At 37.8% G+C, this 22967-nt stretch overlaps 1 protein-coding gene across 2 annotated transcripts in view; it reads right to left on the bottom strand.

Moving 5' to 3' along the window:
* LOC131134289 (rho guanine nucleotide exchange factor 17-like) overlaps positions 1-22967 on the bottom strand; it is a 53673-nt gene that overhangs the window by 1325 nt on the left and 29381 nt on the right. Inside the window, exons 2-25 of one of the 2 annotated variants that reach the window (XM_058079395.1) lie at positions 22110-22310; positions 16984-17061; positions 13287-13469; positions 11434-11550; positions 10674-10766; positions 10423-10599; positions 10053-10103; positions 9822-9931; positions 8760-8845; positions 8309-8427; positions 8005-8212; positions 7859-7932; positions 7691-7774; positions 7210-7313; positions 6399-6508; positions 6209-6328; positions 5636-5903; positions 5467-5553; positions 5266-5333; positions 4212-4360; positions 3956-4130; positions 2744-2839; positions 2439-2621; positions 1-1255 (exon numbers count right to left, since the gene is read on the bottom strand). The exon at positions 1-1255 is cut by the window's left edge and continues 1325 nt beyond it. In XM_058079395.1, the coding sequence (XP_057935378.1) occupies positions 1047-1255; positions 2439-2621; positions 2744-2839; positions 3956-4130; positions 4212-4360; positions 5266-5333; positions 5467-5553; positions 5636-5903; positions 6209-6328; positions 6399-6508; positions 7210-7313; positions 7691-7774; positions 7859-7932; positions 8005-8212; positions 8309-8427; positions 8760-8845; positions 9822-9931; positions 10053-10103; positions 10423-10599; positions 10674-10766; positions 11434-11550; positions 13287-13469; positions 16984-17061; positions 22110-22310 (3150 nt within the window). In that variant the 3' untranslated portion in view covers positions 1-1046. The remainder of the gene's footprint in view (positions 1256-2438; positions 2622-2743; positions 2840-3955; positions 4131-4211; positions 4361-5265; positions 5334-5466; positions 5554-5635; positions 5904-6208; positions 6329-6398; positions 6509-7209; positions 7314-7690; positions 7775-7858; positions 7933-8004; positions 8213-8308; positions 8428-8759; positions 8846-9821; positions 9932-10052; positions 10104-10422; positions 10600-10673; positions 10767-11433; positions 11551-13286; positions 13470-16983; positions 17062-22109; positions 22311-22967) is intronic. The other variant, XM_058079396.1, reaches the window with a different exon arrangement.

Genomic DNA, 22967 nt, shown 5'->3' on the forward strand with positions numbered 1-22967 from the left:
GTGTGTAAAATGGCTTAACCTGTAGCCTTCTGAAGGCACGTGCAGGTGCTTAAGCCTTGTCCTTCTGACCTACTCAGTATCTAGCACACATTTGCCACAATACTGAAATAACAGCAAAATTATGAAATCTCCTCTCACAGTGGTTTTCAGACATCCGATGTCAACTGCATTTAACACTTTTGTCACAAGCAAATAAAAAAAATTTCCAAGCCTGCACCCCTAATATAACGACTATGTTCAAATTGTGTTAAAACCAAATACAATCTTCTTTTTCTTGAAGTTCTTCCCTGTGGTGTGTGTGTGCTTGAACTCTGGCGATGACTGACCTCCAATGACCTCAACTGAAAAAAAAAACAATAAATGAATGCTACATCTTCTATAAATTAAGTGCTGAACTCAAAAATACATAAATACTGTACATAACTATCTTTATCTGCTACCTAACTAGAAAGAAGTCAGCAACCACTGAGCTGGTGATCTGATGATACTGGCAAAAGAAATCCTTTCAGATCCTTAAAGCGTTCTAAGCTATACATATAGAAAGAAGGGCTTTGGCATCGTCATGGTAATGCACTTTTTTTTTTTTTTTTTTACTGTAATGACACATTGCTTCATGAGTGTTTGTGCATCGTCGTTAACCATTAAATAGAAAAGCTAGATATGTGATGATTACAGTATTTGTGGAAAAAAAACACATTCATGTATATCCACTCATAATTGTCGACTAATTTGCGAAGCAAGAGGCGGACATAAAATGATTGACACATCATCTCTACATATTGCACTTGTTTAATGTGCTCCGGTCCTTCCCTTCATGCTCATTCCATGTTGCATTTTAGGTGTCTTCAGAAGCTCTGGCTGATGATATGATGACTTATCGGATCACATATCTGGCATCAGGGGCCAAAAAATGGATGGATTTGAAATGAATATAATAATTGATATAATAATTTCTACATCTTGATGAATAAATACACCTAGAAACCGGTGAAGCCGAGCAAAACAATGCAGCAAAGAAGAAAGGTCCGGCAGGGGGCTCGATGGTCTCAGACCCTCCACAGCAAAAGATGATTGGTGCTGTCATCTCGTCCGACGGTTTCACCGCTATTGTTCAGTCTGAAGTCCTCGTAACCATCACCGCCCGATATGACAAGGTGATCGGTTTTAGGAAGCAGGTGGGCGGAGGTGCGGCGACGAGCTGAATCACGCCTTTGAAGGCTCCCATCAACCGTGCTGCCACACTGGGACTGTTTGCCTGTACGGAAAAGCCAGGAGATGGAGATGATTATTGGGCCTTAAATAATTCATTGTGCTTAGTTCTTAAAAAAAAAAAGACAATTAGACAACACTAAGTTGCAGTATTGGTTTTGGAAAATTAAAAATGAATGTTTTTAATATCAGTAAAAATGTTAATTGGCGACTCCAAATTGTCCATAGGTATGAATGTGAGTGTGAATGGTTGTTTGTCTATATGTGCCCTGTGATTGGCTGGCCACCAGTCTAGGGTGTACCCCGCCTCTTGCCCCAAGACAGCTGGGATAGGCTCCAGCATCCCCGCGACCCTCGTGAGGAAAAGCGGTAGAAAATGAATGAATGAATTAATGTTTTTAATATCAGTAAAAATGTTAATTGGCAACTCCAATTATTTTTATTTTTATTATTTTTATTTTGGTTTATTTGTATTATTTTATTATGATTATGATTATGATTATGATTATTTTTATTTTTTATTTTACATTTTACGAGGCAAGTGGTTAGCATGCAGACCTCACAGCTAGGAGGCCAGGGTTCAATTCCACCCTTGGCCATGTTCTTCCCGTGCATGTGTGGGTTTTCTCTGGGTACTCCAGTTTCCTCCCACATTCCAAAAACATGCTAGGTTAATTGGCGACTCCAAATTGTCCATAGGTATGAATGTGAGTGTGAATGGTTGTTTGTCTATATGTGCCCTGTGATTGGCTGGCCACCAGTCCAGGGTCTACCCCGCCTCTCGCCTGAGGAGGAAAATTAATGAATGAATCAATAAAATAACAAATGTTACATTGAATACAAAAAAGTATTTTGATGATTACTTCATTGATCACCGTTATCTTAAAATTACCATCAGAGATGTCCGATATTGGTTCTCTTCCCTATATCCGGCACTTTATTACCTTACCAGTACCGCTAAGAACCGATATCAGCTCCTCCATCAAACTAATGTTTTAATGTATTTGATGCATTTCACAAATAAACATTATTTGTGCAAAATAAGGACAATATTGTAATATATACAATACAAGAAAAGTGCCAAAAAGCTGCCTGTGACTCTTCTTAAAGTGTTTATAGAATTATTGAAGATAGACCCCCCCACACAAGATATTCCTCAGCCTCGAACTTCTCTTAATGCTAATTTGTAATTGTGTTCCATTGTAAACAATTAAATAACAAAAATCTACCTGTGGTGTCCAATACCGGAGAAGGAAAGTTCATTCCCAAACCTTCCGGTAGCTCGATTGACGTCAGGAATCGAACATGGCCTGTATGTCCGTGTGCAGAACCCATTGGAACCGGGGGGCTTTTCATCGCACATGCTCCAGTTCCAGAACTCACTGTTGGGGTGGCGAGTGTGAGGACCACCCCTGGAAGAAAAAAAGGTTGTGTTTGAGTTGAACATACGAACATAACAACAATAGAAATGTAATGACAATAAAGCTAGCATCTCGTGGCTACGTTTCAATAACAGCAACGATCTAAGTGTTACCTGCACTAGTGCCGATCCACAGTAGATCCTTACAGGCCAGCAGTGCTGTGATTCTGAGGCAAGCTGCTTTGTGCTGCCTGATGATTGCATCTGCACCTTTGTGGAAAGAAAAAGCAGAATGGAGGTCAAGGGTGAGTTATTACAAGTTAGTTAATTTTGCGGCTTCATGCTGTTGCGGTTTTTGAAAAATATTTTATGCTGTTTTGTCTTAATTATGTCTTAAAATGCTTATTTACTCTTATAATGTAGAATATAGGGTTGTTATTTCATGTGTAGAGGGCTCTCATAATGTATTTAGGAGGTCATAAATACGTTTTCTATGCTCTAACTATGAAAATATCTATTTATAAATGAAGAATCCTATTTTTATTTTTTTTACCGGCTTCATGCTGTTGTGTTTTTTGAAAAATATTTTATGCTGTTTTGTAGTGGAATGTGACCTATTAGTTTTTCAAAGTCTTGTGTCTTAAATGGCTTATTTACTCTTATATGTATACTATATTGGGTCATATAAGTGTAAAGGTGACTATAGGGTTGTTATTTCATGTGTAGAGGGCTCTCATAATGTATTTAGGAGGTCATAAATACGTTTTCTGTGCTCTAACTATGAAAATATGTATTTATAAATGAAGAATCCTATTTTTATTTTTTTACCGGCTTGATGCTGTTACGTTTTTTGAAAAATATTTTATGCTGTTTTGTGGTGGAATGTGACCTATTAATTTTTAAAAGTCTTAATTATGTCTTAAATGGCTTATTTACTTTTATAATGTATACTATATTGGGTCATAAAAGTGTAAAGGTGACTATAGGGTTGTTATTTCATGTGTAGAGGGCTCTCATAATGTATTTAGGAGGTCAAAAATATGTTTTCTATGCTCTAACTATGAAAATATCTATTTATAAATGAAGAATACTATTTTTATTTTTTTACCGGCTTCATGCTGTTGTGTTTTTTGAAAAATATTTTATGCTGTTTTGTAGTGGAATGTGACCTATTAATTTTTAAAAGTCTTAATTATGTCTTAAATGGCTTATTTACTTTTATAATGTATACTATATTGGGTCATAAAAGTGTAAAGGTGACTATAGGGTTGTTATTTCATGTGTAGAGGGCTCTCATAATGTATTTAGGAGGTCAAAAATATGTTTTCTATGCTCTAACTATGAAAATATCTATTTATTAATGAAGAATCCTTTTTTTTTTTTTACCTGCAAGCATCTTGTGAACAGCAGGCGCCACATCGACCTCCGTCAGGCTCTCCCATGTTTGAGCGTGGTACAGTTTAACATGCGCACTCCCCTGCAGAGCCAACCACACACCCTGTCCGTACGCCACCATGCACGTCACACATCGGCTGCTGTCAGTCCCCACCTGGAAACAGTGCTGGGACGGGGGGAGGGGGGTGCGGTGGTGTTCAATGAAGCCTTCCCCACATATAATCATTATCCATTAAATAGCACTTACCTCCTGCACCAGTTTTGTTGAGTTAATGATTAGAATTTTGTTCTGGGAGCCACACCACAGTTTTCCTCCCACAGGAACCATTTTAGTGATGGGGCTGCTGGGAGTCCCCAAAACTAATGTTTGAGAGGACTGAGGGTCCCAGAAACTGCCTGCAGATTAAAAATAAAATAGATTACAACTATAACAACAGCAGCTAAAAAGGCTTTTAATTTACACTCATTCAAGTCCAAATTTTTGTGATGACTTATGAGACATACGTATATATTGAAATAATAATTGTTAGCATATGTTGTTGAAACAATCAATATTTCCACTTTTTCTCATTTCATTGTGGCTGTAATCCTCCTTCATGATGTTTCATGTTTACATTTATGTGAACAATCTTCCCCGGGGGGCCAATAAAAATCAAGCTCTGAGACACAAATGGACCCAGGGCTGCACTTTGCACACCCCTGCTTTAACAGAATAGTTTTTCCTCACATTCGTGTGATGAGGGAAATGCATTACTAGCAGATAGCACGAGATCTCTTAAAAACCAGTGTTAAACATATCTATGTATTTTATTGTATATTTTGTATATTTATGTTTGCATTTCCTCTATACGGCCCCTTCTTAATGCCTTTTACCTTGTTTTTCACCAATTGTGAGTGTTTGAGGAAAAGTATGTGTCTTTTAACATGATTGTTAAATAAAATACAAATAAATACAAAATACATACAAAATAAATAAAATTAAATTAAATATTTTTTGTAGTTTTGTTTCAATTTAGTTTTTAAAATAAAAAAAATAAAAATATTCTATGTTTGCATTTCCTCTATGCGGCCCCTTCTTAATGCCTTTTACCTTGTTTTTCACCAATTGTGAGTGTTTGAGGAAAAGCATGTGTCTTTTAACATGATTGTTAAATAAAATAAAAAATAATAAAAAATATTTCTTGTAGTTTTGTTTCAATTTAGTTTTTCATGTATTTCTTTACTTTCCATATTGCTATTATCATCATCATCATCATCGTTATTAACAACATTTCCACAGTGTGTTCCGTCAATGCAGGTACCTGCTTCTCTCTGATAGACAATCACCTCGCCGTTGGCCAACGACACAAACACTTTGTTGTCCAAATACCTGCAAGGAGAGGGTAAATGGGGGTGGGGGGGTGGGGGGTGATTGCACTGAGAAAATGACTTTTTTGCGAAATATACACGCAGAAAAGACAGAGGAGGTTTTGTGATGTATTGCAAAGTGGAAGAATACTTACAGAATACACAAAATGGAAGCTCCATGCTGCATCTTCATGCTGTTTTTGCGATTGCGAATGTTGTCTGAGGACTGGTAGACGTGAATACTGACATAAAGGGAAGGGTTGGGAAATATTAGGTGAAATATCAATTATTATTATTTATGAGCATTATTAGTGTAGCACACACCACCCATCTTCTGTCCCGAGCCACACGGAGCTCTGGTAAGCCTCTGGATCAATACTGAGCAGGTCTTCCAGACTGGCTCTGGTGAAGGAACCCCGAGAGGAGCGGCGCATGGCGCGGCCGTCCATGGGGCTTTCCGTGTTGGCTCTGTTTCCTCCGCTGACTGTCAACATCCCCGGAGCAGAGTATGAGCTTGTTGCTGAGAACTCCTGCTCTTCCTCACTGCTGGTGGTCTCTGTTGCTAAGTCCTTGGAGCACGGAGCATCTTCATCTTTGGGAAGGAGGAGAAGACGGGAATCAGGGACTGTTAAAGTGATCACTATATGTGCTAATTCCATGGGAATGGTTTGTAGAAGTCCATGCATGGTTTGTAGAAGGCCATGCTCAGCTCCATATAAGAATGCTCAAAGGCGTTTTGTGTGGAGGAACTTGAGAACCCTGACCTCAATTCCATAAAACATCTTTCATATGAACTAGAACGGCAACAAAGCCAACATCCGAGTCCAGTATGTGTAATGGCTAGGTGTCCCAATACTTTTGCATATGGTGGATGTGTCAAATGTGTTCCTAACTCACTGCCGTAGCTGGAGGATATAGTAGAGTGACTGGCTTGACTCTGCAGAGTTGATGAAGGGCTAGGTGAATCCTCATCGTCGGTGTCGTCACTATCAAACGGAACAAGCTCCGCCCCTGGTCCTTTAAAAGCATCATCAGATCAGACTCAGTCACTTGTAACTTTGTCCGGGAACGTATTTTTATGAATTACCTGTGGGATGCTCGCTCATCTCTAACGAGGAATGAGAGATGGAAATATGTAACTGCTGCTGGGTGTGGTTGGGTGCTATGGGGGCTGCGGTAGCCTCTGGTCCACGATCCCTGAAAAGTAAAGTAAAATGCATTTATTTAAGGTACATACAGTGTAATATTTCAAATGGGTCTACATCTGCACATTACTATATTATGTGTATAATCTCATGTTGTACAGATGATTACTGGTCATATTATATACAATAATATCACATATTTTCCGGACTACAAGTCACACTTTTTTCATAGGTTGGCTGTTCCTGCGACTTATACTCCAGAGCGACTTATACATTTATTTTACCTTTATTTACCCAGGCAAGCAATTTAAGAACAAATTCTTATTTACAAATGCAGCCTGAACAAAGAGTAAAAGCACTTTGATGGGAGAGGGGAGTGCTGAAAATAAGAACAACGTAATATAAAATTACAAATATCAATACAGTAAATATGTAATACAAAAGCATCAAACAACAACATTAAAGCAATGGGATATGGCAACATGAAAAACTGTTTATGTTACATAAACACTGGACACCTTTTTCTTGTTCTCTATTCTTTTATTGTTAGAATTTGCCTTCCAAGAGGACGTAATGTCTGTTTTGGTCAAGTAGTTTGTAAAATAAAAGACCCGACTTATACTCCAGTGCGACTTATGTATGTTTTTTTCTACCTAATTATGCATTTTTGGCATTGTGCGACTTATACTGAGCTCAGCTATTTAATGCAGAACGGTTACTCTGTTGGTGTTTTGTGCATGTGTGTTTACTGACCTCCCCTTCAGTCCAGGTACAGCAGCGATACAGATGATCCTTGCTGAACAGACGGCGATACAGGCCTCCACTGTGGGCTCATCTTTGATATTTAACAGACAAACCTAATGGGGGGAACATCAGTGTGCTGTCAGTATCCATCCATCCATCCATCCATCCAGTTTGTATGCCGCTTATCCTCACTAGGGTCACAGGTATGCTGGAGCCTATCCCAGCTATCTTCAGGCAAGAGGTGACTGTGTGGCATATATGCTACCGTGCGGCCCAGTATTGAAACAGAGCAGAATAAAGTAATAATAATACATTTTATTTGTATAGCGCTTTTCAAGATACTCAAAGACACTTTACAAAAGAATGAAGTTGAATAGAGCAAGTAAACAGAATAAAAGAAACACCAAAATACAACATTCATTGGTTAGTACACAGTTAAAAAAGCGGGGCGGGGCGAGAAAATACATCCAATTTCCTCCCCTTCCCTCACCTGTCCAACATAACCGTCGCTGTTACACACCCACACTTCACAACCACTTTCAGGGCAAGTGTGACTCGGAGATGCACATGAAAACTGTACAAAATAGGAAAAAAACCCCCATTAAAACAGGATTTTCATATTATATAAACATAGTGAATAATTTACCGCTACTCTCACCTGCATTCCGCTGCGTGTCTTCATGATCGGAATAGCCTTCAGGAACTCCGGGTCCCACTGGTCCTTATTCATCGCTAAACACAGAAGGCAAAAATGAATCTAATAAAATTCTTAATCCGCACAAAAAGCGACACACACACACTCACCCAATTTCTTTTTTGCTTCCTCGAACGCCTGTTCAAAGTTGGAGCGAGCATCGGGCGATGTGAACTCGAAGACGAAACTGCTCTCAGCCGAAACGGTGGTGAACTCCAGTTTGGTGGGCAGGAAAGTCATACTGAAGGCCAGAGACTGCTTCTCTGACAACTCCCTGTGCAGGGACGCCATCAGTTCCTTGATCACTTCATCTAGCGGCTAAGACGAGAGGTAATAAAGTAGACCAATTAGGATAAAGGTAATAGGTGCAAATTGCAATACAAACGGGTGTGTATGCATGTAAATTCGCAGTACCTGGTGTGGGCAGTTGAGGGTCTCCGACAGTTTGCTGATTTGACCCAATGTGCTTAAATCTTCATCTAGTCGACCAATTGTTTTCTGGATGTTTTCTTTGTTTGTTGTCTGAGTGGAACCTGACAGACGGTCAAAAAAAATCAGTTGAAATTCAGGTTTTACCATTATCTCAAATATCTACATTACATTATTAAAAAAAACAAAAAACAAAAAAAAACTGTATTATGGAAAGCAGGAAGTGAACAAATGTAACAGTTACTGATTGTAAAAGTACCAGATGGAGGGGTAGGATTTAATAAGCTTTGCTTCTTCCTACTCCTTTTGGACATGTGGAACTGTGAACTGATTATGGGATGCACTCAATTGTAATCTGATGCATGTTCAAATGAAATAAAACCATTACCAAATGAATATTCATATTAAGAATAACGATAACAGGAAGGTGTCTTACTCTTCACCACCTCCACGTCCTCCAGAGGAAGCTTCCACAAAAACTTGTACTTGCTTGAAGTATCAATTACACTAGCAGCGGAGTATCTGAGAGACAAAGAAAACCCATACAAACCAAACAAGACGTGAGGTACAGTTTCTATTATGTATGTATTATCTACTCCAAAAATATCATAATATGTAAATAATATAAATGAAACTCCAGCTTTACAGATGCCATGTCTGCTATGCAGACAGAGCATACTGTATTTACTGTATATTTGATGTGCAACGTATATTTATTCCAGTAAACCAGTTCTATTCTCTACAGTATAATCTGCCAACTCACCTGCCTTTGAGTTTTATTTCATTACTATTTCATTATTTATTTTCACTATACCATTTTTATTTAATGTTAATGTTATTAATGTTTAATGTTAATGTTATAATGTTAATCAAGTTTTTACAATCCGGAAATTTTATTTATATATATATATTTTTTTTTTGCATGAGGCAAAAAAAAAAAAAAGAAGTGATGATGCAACTCTCCACTAATGCATTTCACTTCCGAGCTATTTTAAACCATAAAAATGGCCACAAGGTGGCAGAAGTGTATTTGATAAGAAGCAGGACTCCGGTGGAGTATTAGATGACAGGAACGAAGAAGTGAGAGATTGTGGCGGAGTGTCCAGAAGTTTGTTTTTTTTTTTAATGCATGCACATGCACACACATGCCCGCAAATCCATGCAAATATTTCATGGTGTTATATTTGTTATTTTGATGTAAAACAACCCATTTTTGTGTTGTTTACATTTAGATATTTATAGCTAGAACTAAATCAAAAAATATTTGTGTTAAAGTGAAAGTTATGCTTGAAATGTATATTTAACTTTTTGTAGTTGGGAACTGATATTTCCCTGAAACTTACTTAATATTCTGTGTGCCTTGAAAGATAAGTCAAAATCATCTAAAACTGCAGGGGTTGTCTTTTGAGAAAATGGCTGGGATTGAATGAGTTAAAAATTAATTTAAATTAGGATTGTTTCGCCATGCCAGACGTCTGCCATTCGCTCGAATCCTTACAGGCTCATGGAGCTGCGTCTCAGTGATCCCGACTTCCTCTTGAGAGTAGTGCAAATGATCAGATCACTGAAGAGGAAGAGAGAACGGTCCTTCTTCCCGCCTACCGTCTTCTGCAGAAATAAATCAGACCAGCTGGGTTTGAGTTTGCTCGGTGACCGTCACAATTACACATTTTACAGATTGAACGATTCCATTCTATGATGACGCATACATGATCAAGAGAATTCTTACCGCCTCCATAACCATTTCCTGTCTGAGGAACTTCCTTTGTGGGTTCAAAATCTAAAAACAAGGGAAGGTATTGATGAAATTACTGCTCAATACTATTATTTCCGACAAAAAGCATTATTATAACGTTACTCAATATGCATAGCTGAACATAACTACAATGTATGTCACATGATGTGCGTTTGTTTTTCATCCATTCAACACACAAGCGCACCCAGTGGGTCATTTGGCAAATTACAGCAACCCTTAAAACCAAAACTGACAAAAAAAGGAAATACAATGAAGTAGAGATCTTTTAACTACTACAGCTACACATTAAATATGAATATTATCCAAATAGTGTGACTAGTGAATAGTGAGAATAGCATCTCACATGTTCAACTCCCTCTATGTGTGCCTCAATCTCCTGGATGACCCTGGCCTCCCTCTCCGCCTCCTCAGCCGAGCGACGTCCTTTATTGATCTTCTCCGCCAGTCGCTTGATGTCTCTTTGGGCGTCAAGTAAGAAGGAGTGGTCCGGGTGGTCTTCTGGGGTGTGCTTCAGCAGATCCTACACAAAACGTCCATTTGAACACATCATGTGACTCCATATTGTAGGAATTGTGTTAGCAGAGCCTTAACTACCTTGACCAGAAGCTCATATCGAGGAATCCTCTGGACAGGCTTGATCATCAGGTCACCAAGAGCCTGCTTCTCTTTGTTCTCACGCATGTTTTGCTTAGAGATAAAAGAAGCATAACAGGCAGGAGGTAATGTGAGAAAGAGGTGCTGAAATTGTATCAATGGTGAACTTCACTCATACACCACAAGGTAGCGGTCTTTGAGAAGATCTACATATGGGATGAACTCAGTTTATATTAGGGTTAGGGTTTAACCCTAACTCTAACCCTAACCCGCAGGAATATTGGAGGATGACATGAACTAAAAGGAGTAGCTTATGATTATTATTCAGCAAAAAAAAAAATTGTTAATATGCTTTAATCAATTTAATAGACAAAAATAATAATAATAATAGAACAACAACATTAAAACATTGAAATTACACATACATTTTTTTAAATATATTTTAAAGTATTTTTACTTGCAATTTTCTCAAGAAATACATTATTCTGGACAACTGGAATTGATAAAGTATTTATTTTTCTAGTATATTTTTTCTGACAGACTAGAGAGACTCTAAGTCAGCTTTGTCCATAGGTGTACAAATAAATAAATAAATTATTCCATATAAATAAATGTAAAAAATAAAAATCTAATAATACTGTATCAAATGACACCCGGATCCTTTGATTTTTCAATATGTGGCAACGAGTTTTGGACACTAAACTAAGTCAAAATGTCCCAACAATATTACAGTATAAAATAAAAATTTTTTTCCTCTCACCTCCAAGAACTTGTGAAAGGCCGGCTTGGCCTCCTTCGCCACCCTAACAGCATCTTTGGCATTGAGGAAGTTGTCAATGTAGGCGGAGTACATATTAGCAAGAGTCTCTTTAGAGAACTGGAGGAAGAAAAAGATTGTGTCATGTCACATTTGAGCCACTAGATGGTAGTCAAGTGTAGTGTACCTGTGTGAGGCAAAACATATTCACTACAAATCACGGAGCACCACGTCACAAGAAGAAGTACACACGTAGAAACACAATAGGTGAATGAAAACAGACAATTCACTACAAACGTATAATGTAGAATATTAACCAACTGCTATGTCAGCTCTAACCATGTGCTTTGTAGCCTTTTTTTGCACGAGTTTAGATGATATCCATCCAACCTGTGCTACGTATTGTACAAGTTGGACCACAACGTGCAATACTGTTTCGTTTTCTATTTATCAAGGGCTCATACATATCGACCTGTTTTATTTATTGTTCGATAAATCGATATATATCCTTTAATGTGACAGGCCTACTCACAGTTTAATATTCCATAATGCTAAGGAATTAATGCAAAATATGACACATTGGTACTGCCTGTGGGGTGGGTGGTATCTAGTTCCTGGTCCCGTCTGCTCTTCTAAGCTCCCTTTCTTTTGGTCAAGCCCTGCATGATTTTGTAACTCGATTATGGCAACCACCGCTGGGTCATGGGAAATATTGAATGGGTCACTAAAGAGTCACAGAGAATTAAAAATACACAGCAGCAGTCAAAGGTTTGGCAGTAGAAGTCCATGATTATTCCCAGCCAAAGAGTGCAGCGAGGTAATAAAAATAATAAAAATGATTGTAAATCATTGGTTCCCAAACTTTTTACAGTTTACACACTTAAAAACATAAACCTTTTTTTATCTGAATGAACTTGAAATCATGAACATAATTAATACTTTAGTTATAATGTTAGGTGGTGATTGTTTTATTCAAGTACCCCTATCAAAATTGGCGTACCCCATTTTGGGAACCTAGGCTGTAAATGACATTTATGGCATCCCCCTATGGATTGTGCTAAAAATAGCATACATGGAACACAGAGGTCCTGAAAGTTTATAGTCACTGGACAAATGGATTTGTACCCCCTATTAATAATTGTCCATTCTTGTTATGCATATACATTAATCCACACTTATTTTAAAGCTTTTATTTTGAAAATGACACTTCCGCTTCTATAAAAAAATGCCAATTATGCAAATGTTGATGTCATTGAAAGAAAACAGAAAATGCAGCCCGGTGGAAAACACTAAAGTTGCTTGATGACGTGCATGTTTTTTAAAAAATGATCATAATTTTAACCCTTTTTCTATGCTTACTACAATTGCACGGGTATGCTGGAGCCTATCCCAGCTGACTTTGTGCCAGTGTGTGTGTGTTTTTCCAACCTATCTTGCTCAAATTTGACAGTAAACGCTTCTCAGTTACGTAAACGTGTCTCCCAAATTTTCCTGGAGGGTGGTTCATGAAGAGTATTGACATGTATGAGAAATTTCAAGTCAATTGGAATAAAAAATGACGACACAGTCAGGGTGCTTGGTCCACCCAATTTTCACCTTTTGCTACAGCTACATCATTACCAAAGTATTATGATAAAAAAGTAAGTCTAAAAAAAAAAGTCTTGTAATGAACATTTTTCAGTTTATAATTTCAAACAGTTTTATCGATAAAGAGACAGGCAGTTCAGCCATATTGCGATGACGAAAAAGGGCGCTGACAAGGGAAAAATGGCTTCTTGCCCGCCTGCTAAAATGACTAATAATAGAAACACAGATAGAAAAATCCACCTTCCCTTGTATTAGTCACATGTGCTCACCGATTGGATGAGAATGTGTCCTACGGTCTGACGGTCGTGCCACTGGTTCACGCAGCCATCCACCTGCCCCAGGAAGTCCTCGTGGTGTTCAAGTATCTCCGGGATCTGGTAGAACATCTCGTCCACCAGCAGGGGGTCCACAATGGAACCGCCGTCTGGCTGTTTGAGGGGACGCATGTAGCCCTGCCAAGAAGAAAAAGCATGACACATTTATAAGCAAATCGTCGTGAATGTAGTGATTATATCGGTATATAACTTCTTCAATACAATGGAACCTCTAAAGCTGAACGACCCTGAGGTTACGCAATACACAATAAAGGCGGTCCTTGTGTTACGCAAGAGTTTCGTTCCCAGACTGTGATGTCGAGTTTTGGTGTACCTAAATTAGACCTAAATGAACTCTTATGTGACTCACACTGGCAACCTTAACTCATGAAAGGCACCAAATACAGTCATAAAACATTAAATACACAAATTAAATCAAACAATAATAAAAATGAATGAGAATCAAAGCACTGGCAATCTCTCCATCTCAATAATAATATACTGCTTCATTATTACGGCTGCTTTCAAAGCAGCAGATACCGGAGTTGGTATCTGGTTTAGATGTACTAGTGGAAGTTTTTTTTTTGATGTCCAAATGTCTTTGAACGTAACATATGTCTTGAAGTCATAACGGCAAAGTATTTTATGGTTTCAGTCTCACGGGAACGGCGTTCTGGGTGACTTGAAACGGTATTTTTTTGTTTTGAATGTGACCAAGCCAACATAATTCTGAATATTTCAATGAACGTGACTCACCTCAGTCGACATTCGATGAGCGAATTCAATAAACAATACAAGCAGTTGATGTTATTATTTCAAAACAATATAAAATAATATAATATAAAATATATATAAATATAAATAAATATAAAATAAATATAAAATAAATTAAAAGGGAAATTCAAATTTCAAAAATTCATTATCATATAAAATATATTCTCAAATTATGACAAAACATATTAAAAACTGATATTTTGTCGTCTTATACTCCATAATGACTCATACAGGGAATTCTACTTCTTGTAAGACTTATGGTCTTTCTTCTTCTATGGATTGCGTAAGACCCTCAAACAATGCACAACGATGAGCCAATTCAAGAAACAATACAAGCAGTTGATGTTTGCTAAATACAAGGATGAAGAGTCTTGAACCAGTCATGATGTGCTATATATATCACTATATTGACACTTACTATGGTACCCATTATGTCATTGGATGCTCATATCACCTCATACTTCAGTACGGGACAAAAATAAAAAATAAAAACTTAAAAAAAAACAACCTAAACTATATTAGGAAAGCAGGAAGTGAACAAATGTAACAGTTACTGATTGTAAAAGTACCAGATGGAAGGGTAGGATTTAATAACCTTTGCTTCTTCCTACTCCTTTTGGACATGTGGAACTGTGAACTGATTATGGGATGCACTCAATTGTAATCTGATGCATGTTCAAATGAAATAAAACCATTACCATTACCTTATAGTTTGAAGTGTCAAGTGGTTCTGTCTGTGTGCCACATTTAGGTGTGCTTGTATATTACATTGTTGTCACTCATTAATTTGTTACCGACTGGATGCAACTGTATACAAATGCAGCACAAAAATATATAAAGTTTAATGTTTTGGCATGGTTAGTCATCTTCATCATCCTTATGATGTCCGAGTAGACAATACTATTACAATAGCATCTGTATCCTTAATGATGGTCATAACTGGTTGACACTTTTAGTCATTTATAACCAGGAAATGACAAAAATCAGAATGCTGTAAAGCAAGGGCCACCTCTGTAAGCAAGTACACAAAAACAAAGTTTTTTTTTCTCACTTGTACTCGATATCAGTAGATCGTGCAATAAATCATGCAATCACGATTTAACCTACAATTGAACAAATAAATCATTATATTCAGCCTAGCACATAAAGACATTGAACACATCCAAAATGAGTCACAGCCAGACGCATGCTGCAGGAAATGCACTGTGAAACACACATAAAAGTATTCCACCCACTCCACTCTCTGTGTTGCTGTTTTTGTTTCTCTCTATATGACGTGGCTTCTCAGGTGGGCTGCCACGGAAGCCCACCTAATGCCACTTTTGATTCATATTTCATCAAACACGTCACGTCACCACCCAGTGTGGTGACCTACAACCACTGTGCATCCATCACTCAGAAGAAGAACATCATCTCAGACTTGCAGGTGAGTCAAACCCAAAGTCAACTACTCACTAGTCAGGATTAGTCACTCTGACTTGGTGACATTTAATAATGTGAAGTGATTCATTACAAAAAATGACTGGGGCAGACAAACACGGAGACTTTTTTTCAAATTTCCTCCATTAAATGCAACGTGTTACATAAGAGCCGCCGAGCTGGAATTGATCATTTGATCACTCAGGGAAGCTTCCGGCTGTGATGGAGTGTTGCTGTCTTTATTTCAGTCCCACGATTTCTTACAAAAAACAATTAAAAATGACCAGCAAGTGCATAGTGTTGATATTAAAGTGAATGTACCCAAGCAATTATTAATAGTCATGGAAATGTTTTATTCAATGGCTGTGGGTGATTTATTACAGGCAAAAACATCAGTTTTAAAAGGTCCCCTATGCTGCAAAATATATATATTTTTTAATTACTGTATGTCCTAAATATGTGCACCTACAGTCTGTTTATAACCACAGAAAAACACAAATAAAGTTGTAATCTTTAGAAAATTTGGTTGCGGAAAAAGTTATGTTAATAACTATAATAAATGAGAATAGAGTCATTATGAGAAGAACATTTACAAGAAGGAAGTTGGAACATTTTCCAAAAAATGGAAAAAACAGCTGTAATTTTACAGGAATAAAGTGAAAATATTAGGACAATAAAGATGTATTCTAATGAGAAAAAAAGTCGTGTTTTATGAGAATAAACTCATAATATTATGTCATTTTATTAGCACAGAGATTAAATATATATATATTTTAAGTTATAATAAACCAAACTAATATAAAACAAACAAAACAATATCATAATATCATGAAAACTAAATTTATGACCATTATTTAAGAATATATATATATATATATATATATATATATATATATATATATATATACACACGCTTTTTTATACACACCTGTCTCACACTAACTTCTGTTGAAAGAAAAAAAAGTCGTGTTTTATGAGAATAAACTCATAATATTTTGTCATTTTATTAGCACAGAGATTAAATATATATATTTTTTAAGTTATAATAAACCAAACTAATATAAAACAAACAAAACAATATCATAATATCATGAAAACTAAATTTATGAATATTTAAGAAGATAATATATGTGTATATATATACACACGCTTTTACACCTATATCACAATAACGTCTTAGCATTTCTATGTGTTTATTTACAAAATATGAAAGTGGACCTTGCATCCTTTCATAGAAAAAGTTTGGACACCCCTGAATAGCATTGATAACGCTGATGACAGTGAGACGTGATGAGGTTAGCGGATTAGCCTGACGGGGAGAGTGACTGAATATAAGTGGATTACATAACACCTTTGTCGCCTGCATTGGTTATTGGCGTCCTTCGCCATCAACCGTGTGAGCGTTTGGGAGCGTCACAGTCAAAAAGACAATAAATAAGAAAGACTAATCTGCACTTACCTGAATGAGAGTTCGCAGCGACTCCACGTAGGATCTCTCGGTGTCCAGCAGTGTCATCATGACATGTTTCCTCATATCCTGTGAGGACGGCAGAAAGTCAACACATTAGCCAATATGAGGGGAATTTTAATGGAGCAGAAGAAATCTTCTGAACTCCTGTTTCTAAGTGTTTAAGTATATTTTCATCATGCATCTATAGAATATACTCAGTGTTTATAAAAAAACAAACCTCATTTATCTGAGACATTGTCATGGTTTAACACGAGAATACAACATTTATAGGTCAAAAGAGGAATAGGCCAACCTTTAATGATCAATTATGTATTACATATATGCTTTATTCAGCCATAAATTAATGCAAAATATAACACAAAGCAGGAATAGACAAAGGAGTGATGCATCTATCAGTATTTTGTGTCTCTAAGGATGCTTCCCAATAGTCAAAGCAATATCTAGGGACTGGAGGTGGAAAAATAGCCTTCAGCTAACTGCGGCATATTGACAGAAATGTTTATTCATATGCACTGTCCTTGTAATAATAATAATAATAAAAAAACAATAAAAAATGGGCAAAACCAACAACCAAACAGCTGACAAATAAATAATTCCCAGTATGGTGCGGCACGGCGGTCTAGTGGTTAGCGCGCAGGCCTCACAGCTAGGAGACCAGGGTTCAATTCCACCCTCGGCCATCTCTGTGTGGAGTTTGCATGTTCTCCACGTGCATGCGTGGGTTTTCTCCGGGTACTCCCACATTCCAAAAACACGCTAGGTTAATTGGCAACTCCAAATTGTCCATAGGTATGAATGTGAGTGTGAATGGTTGTTTGTCTATATGTGCCCTGTGATTGGCTGGCCACCAGTCCAGGGTGTACCCCGCCTCTCGCCCATAGACAGCTGGGATAGGCTCCAGCACCCCCGCGACCCTCGTGAGGAAAAGTGGTAGAAAATGAATGAATGAATGAATGCTTAGTGATGATCCCTTATTAAGTGTGTTTATAAAAGTAGTCTCAATAAATTTGTGTATTCTTTTTCTATAGAACAGTGAAATATGTTATCTGGTCGTCTTAATTAGATGAGACACACACGCCAGAAGGGGGTGAAATAATGCTAGGAATGCTCGTTTCCATTGACTAAAAAGGTAACCATGGCAACCCCAGCTCCGAATCCCAATCGTCAGTCAGCCAAAAGGCCTGACTCACACTGTACAGTCACCTCGGAAGAGCTAAGGAAATTAGAATTTGCACGGTTGGCTGTAGTTCGCAGCAATCAACTTTTTTATGACTTGGAAGATGAGCACAGTGGATGAGTGGTTGGTGCGCCCGAGTTCGATTCCACCCTCTGCTATCTCTGTATGGAGTTTGCATGTTCTCCCCGTGCATGCGTTTCCTCCCACATTCCAAAAACATGCTAGGTTAATTGGCCACAGGTATGAATGTGAGTGTGAATGGTTGTTTGTCTATATGTGCCCTGTGATTGGCTGGCCACCAGTCCAGGGTGTACCCCGCCTCTCGCCCATAGACAGCTGGGATAGGCTCCAGCACCCCCGCGACCCTCGTGAGGAAAAGTGGTAGAAAATGAATGAATGAATGAATGCTTAGTGATGATCCCTTATTAAGTGTGTTTATAAAAGTAGTCTCAATAAATTTGTGTATTCTTTTTCTATAGAACAGTGAAATATGTTATCTGGTCGTCTTAATTAGATGAGACACACACGTCAGAAGGGGGTGAAATAATGCTAGGAATGCTCGTTTCCATTGACTAAAAAGGTAACCATGGCAACCCCAGCTCCGAATCCCAATCGTCAGTCAGCCAAAAGGCCTGACTCACACTGTACAGTCACCTCGGAAGAGCTAAGGAAATTAGAATTTGCACGGTTGGCTGTAGTTCGCAGCAATCAACTTTTTTATGACTTGGAAGATGAGCACAGTGGATGAGTGGTTGGTGCGCCCGAGTTCGATTCCACCCTCTGCTATCTCTGTATGGAGTTTGCATGTTCTCCCCGTGCATGCGTTTCCTCCCACATTCCAAAAACATGCTAGGTTAATTGGCCACAGGTATGAATGTGAGTGTGAATGGTTGTTTGTCTATATGTGCCCTGTGATTGGCTGGCCACCAGTCCAGGGTGTACCCTGCCTCGCGCCCGAAGACAGCTGGGATAGGCTCCAGCACCCCCGCAACCCTTGTGAGTATAAACAGTAGAAAATGAATGAATGAATGAATGCCTCTGACTGGAGTGACGACATCTGTGGTATTCTATAAATTAGACGGAGCCAACTTTAGTTCAGTTATGAACTTGACCTTCACTGATCAAGTGCCTGCCAGATGGTTTTTCCTTCCTCGGACATCTTAACAGCCGCGTTGACAGGTCAGGGTCGTATGCGGCCTGAGGTATGGAGAGAAACAAGAGTGGATGGATGGATTCAGCCATCAAGTATTAAGAGGAAGAAGGGCCTTGGGCTATGTGAAGGAGAAATGTAACATTGCCAAGGGGGGGGGGGGGGGGTGTACAGTAACAACCAAGCGCTCCACAAAAAATTGAATGAAATGGGAGAAATGGGTGGTCCCTCAGCTCTTTTTTTTTTTTGCTTTTTTTATTGGGCCGGGTGCACATTGTAAAAATACAAATAAACAAGAAAATGAATTTTAGGAGGAAAAAAAAGTTGTAATTGTACAAGAATAAAGTTAAAATATTGATGGAAAAATATTTCAAAACAATGTTAAATATAAAATAAATTAAAGTGAAAATATTAAAGAAAAATATGTATTTTTTTCCCAAAATTAATTATCATATAAAATATATATTCTCAAATTATGACGAAACAATTTTAAAAAATGGTTGTGAATCATAATATTATAATATAATTGTAATTACAATTTTTATTATATTATAATTATATCATAATATTATGTAATATGTAAATAATTAAATAAATAAATGTGTAAAATAATTATAATTCCAACTGTTGGAATTTATTATAAAAATGGAAAAGCAAGCAAAATATTCAGAGGCGTGTATAATACTAGTCCAATAGGGGAATTACATTTTTGTATATAAAGAAAGAAAGGGCAAAATGTGTTTATTTATATTTTCCTCATAACATTAAAAAAAATGCATTGATGATATTTTTTGTTTTGTGTGCTCCATTATTTTCTGTCATACCTCCCCTAGGGAAAATAGACTATAAGAATTACCACAAACATAGTTTATCATCATCATTTCACCTCCGTCATCAAACCCCTCCCACCACAATGCATACAGCCCTCTTTTCCTCAGACTGTAACCCATGGCAACAGTCTGCAACGCAGCAACACGCTGCCTTTGAGCCCAAACAAAATGCCTTCTCAAAACAAAGTCTATAGATCTGTGGTGAAAAATATAAGTATCCTCTTTGAGCGTTCAACTTACGACTTTGTCTTATGAAATCACGCACCAACATCCTGCTGTCCTCTCCTTACCCGCTAATTGCCATTTGCAGGCTGCTGTGACCTACTCTTGAGTAATCAATAACTATCATAGAATCTATTGATCCACCTCCTTCAGTGCCGCTGCTATCATCACCTGGCTTCTCACATCCGTCCCATGGACGTATTCGATGCACAAAATGAAAGTATGCCTCACGATCCATGTACGCATTAATCCATCAATGTATTACATTATAACCAGCCAATCACAGGACACAGAAACATTCAATATTGAGTCTCTAGTGAACCTATATTATGTTTCACATACAGTTTTTATTTTCCAAAAAAGCAACTAGCCACAAATCTGGTCACTTTTTCTGATGTTATCGGACATTGAATGAAAATTCGTATTGCTCTTTTCACCAGATGGCTCCATTTTGCTTGTGACATAAAAAAAAAAAACTAAACGAGGCAAAGTTCATTAGTATTTCCACACATACTGTATTTATTTTTCCTTTCATGTATTTTTAGAGCTACAACAATTAATCGATGGATTGATTAATCAATTATCCAGTTAATCGACAGCTATTTGATTGTTTAATTAATTTGCCATCAACAGATTATGACAGAAAATAACATTGAAGCGACATTTCTGCAAACATTATGGCTTTTAAGGCTGTGATCATATTTCACTTTTATGCTTGTTTGCAATAAATTACTTAATCAATTATCCAGTTAATCGACAACTATTTGATTGTTTAATTAATTTGCCATCAACAGATTATGACAGAAAATAACATGGAAGCGACATTTCTGCAAACATTATGGCTTTTAAGGCTGTGATCATATTTCACTGTTTGGAAAAAATTACTAACTCAAATTTTTTGTCTTTCTACCATTTGTTTTCTTTCTGTATTTTGAAGCTCTACTTAGAACCTCCTTAAGATCCAACAGTGCAAAATGGAAATTCTGACACTTTTTCAACCGGTTAAAAATTTTGAATATATGAGGAGTTTGAGAAGTATTTAGGCAAAAAATTTAGAAAGTGTGTTTTGCTCCCTTTTTGTCCCTTCCTAAGCGACCATAAAAATCGTATACACGTGTCATGACCCATTAGCAAATCAGACAACATCTCTCCTCCCTTCTCCCTTCGAACACTCCACCACAAATAGATAGCAGTCCTGTGGAAAACACAGAATATGTATCTTTTTACACTGTGGGAGGAAGCCAGAGTATACAAACAAAGAATTACATTGATTCAATATATTTAATTAGCCGTAGTTTAATAGGAAATGTCAGATAGTGTCCCAGAATGTATAAGGGAAATAATGACTAAATATTTCCCTCGGCCGGAAGCGAGATTAACACGAGTGCCTCACACATGTAAAGCGCTTGAATGTGGATTAACAGGCTCAGTTTTGAGATTAGCAGCAGTTGTGTTATGTTTATGAAAGACCGTGTGTGTGCGCACATACATTTAATGCACAGTCAATAACAATTTAAAGAATTGTGTTCATCACTAGATGTGAGTGAACGGACAAACACAGGTGGAAGTCTATGGGAGTATCATAGGAGTCTAATTCTATTACAACCCGAAAGAGAAAAGACGATAAAAACCCCGAGAGAATGAAAGAAGCTGCACACACAGAGGAAGAGCAACAAGTAGATCAGTGCTTGACGGAGTTACATTCACATGCAGGAACATACAGAAGAGAATGTACCTCTCTGTTGGACTGGTGGTTGCCAGCACAATGTCCATTCAAATTGCTGTTATTGTTTCTGTAATGATCCAAAGCATCTCTGTCCGTCGGTTCCTCTCCTCCTCCACCAGCATCCCTCTCTCCTCCACCTCCCTCATCCCCTGGATTCTCTCCGTTCATTTCCTCCAGAGCGATGCTGAACTGGGTTAAGGTTCGCACCATCTGCAGCATGCGAAGCAGAAACGCCTGGCTCACCGCTCAACAACCTGAGAACACCTGCCGTCTTTTCATTTGCGCTTCACTCGCATCGTCTTTTACCCTTCTCATGTAACGTAGATGATGTTCAAGGATGGGAAAAACAACACAATCAGCTGTTCCACTGGTTTACACCCACAAAAACAGCAAATCCTGACATCCTCTGTAGTATTTCCTATCTGGTTCCCCCAAAAAATGCTAGTCCTTCATAAAAATCTCCCGGTCATTAAAGTGCGTTAAAGTGTGCTTTGTAGCAGCTTGCACACTGTGTGTGTATGTGTGTGTTAAAAGAGCACACGAACGCTAAAGGAAAGAAGCAGACTACTACATGCATGCACCTTCTTCATCTTCTACTGCATGGATGATGTAAGCAAGTGCTGAGCACAGGTTGCAGCATGTGTGTGTGTGTGTGTCACAGCCCTCCCCCTGGATGTACATAATGAGAGACAGCAGGCACAGCAGACATGCCGCTCAGCCAGACTGGACCAATCCACTCATAAATAATCAATGGAGGGATTCCATCATATTCTAATGTTCTATTAAGAGACAAGTACTTGGAGGACAACGGTTATTTTTTTTTAGCTTTAAGCATTGATTAATATTATCCATATCCATATTAAGGAT

This window comes from Doryrhamphus excisus, chromosome 8 (assembly GCF_030265055.1).
Source record: "Doryrhamphus excisus isolate RoL2022-K1 chromosome 8, RoL_Dexc_1.0, whole genome shotgun sequence".
NCBI classification, from domain to species: Eukaryota; Metazoa; Chordata; class Actinopteri; order Syngnathiformes; family Syngnathidae; genus Doryrhamphus; species Doryrhamphus excisus.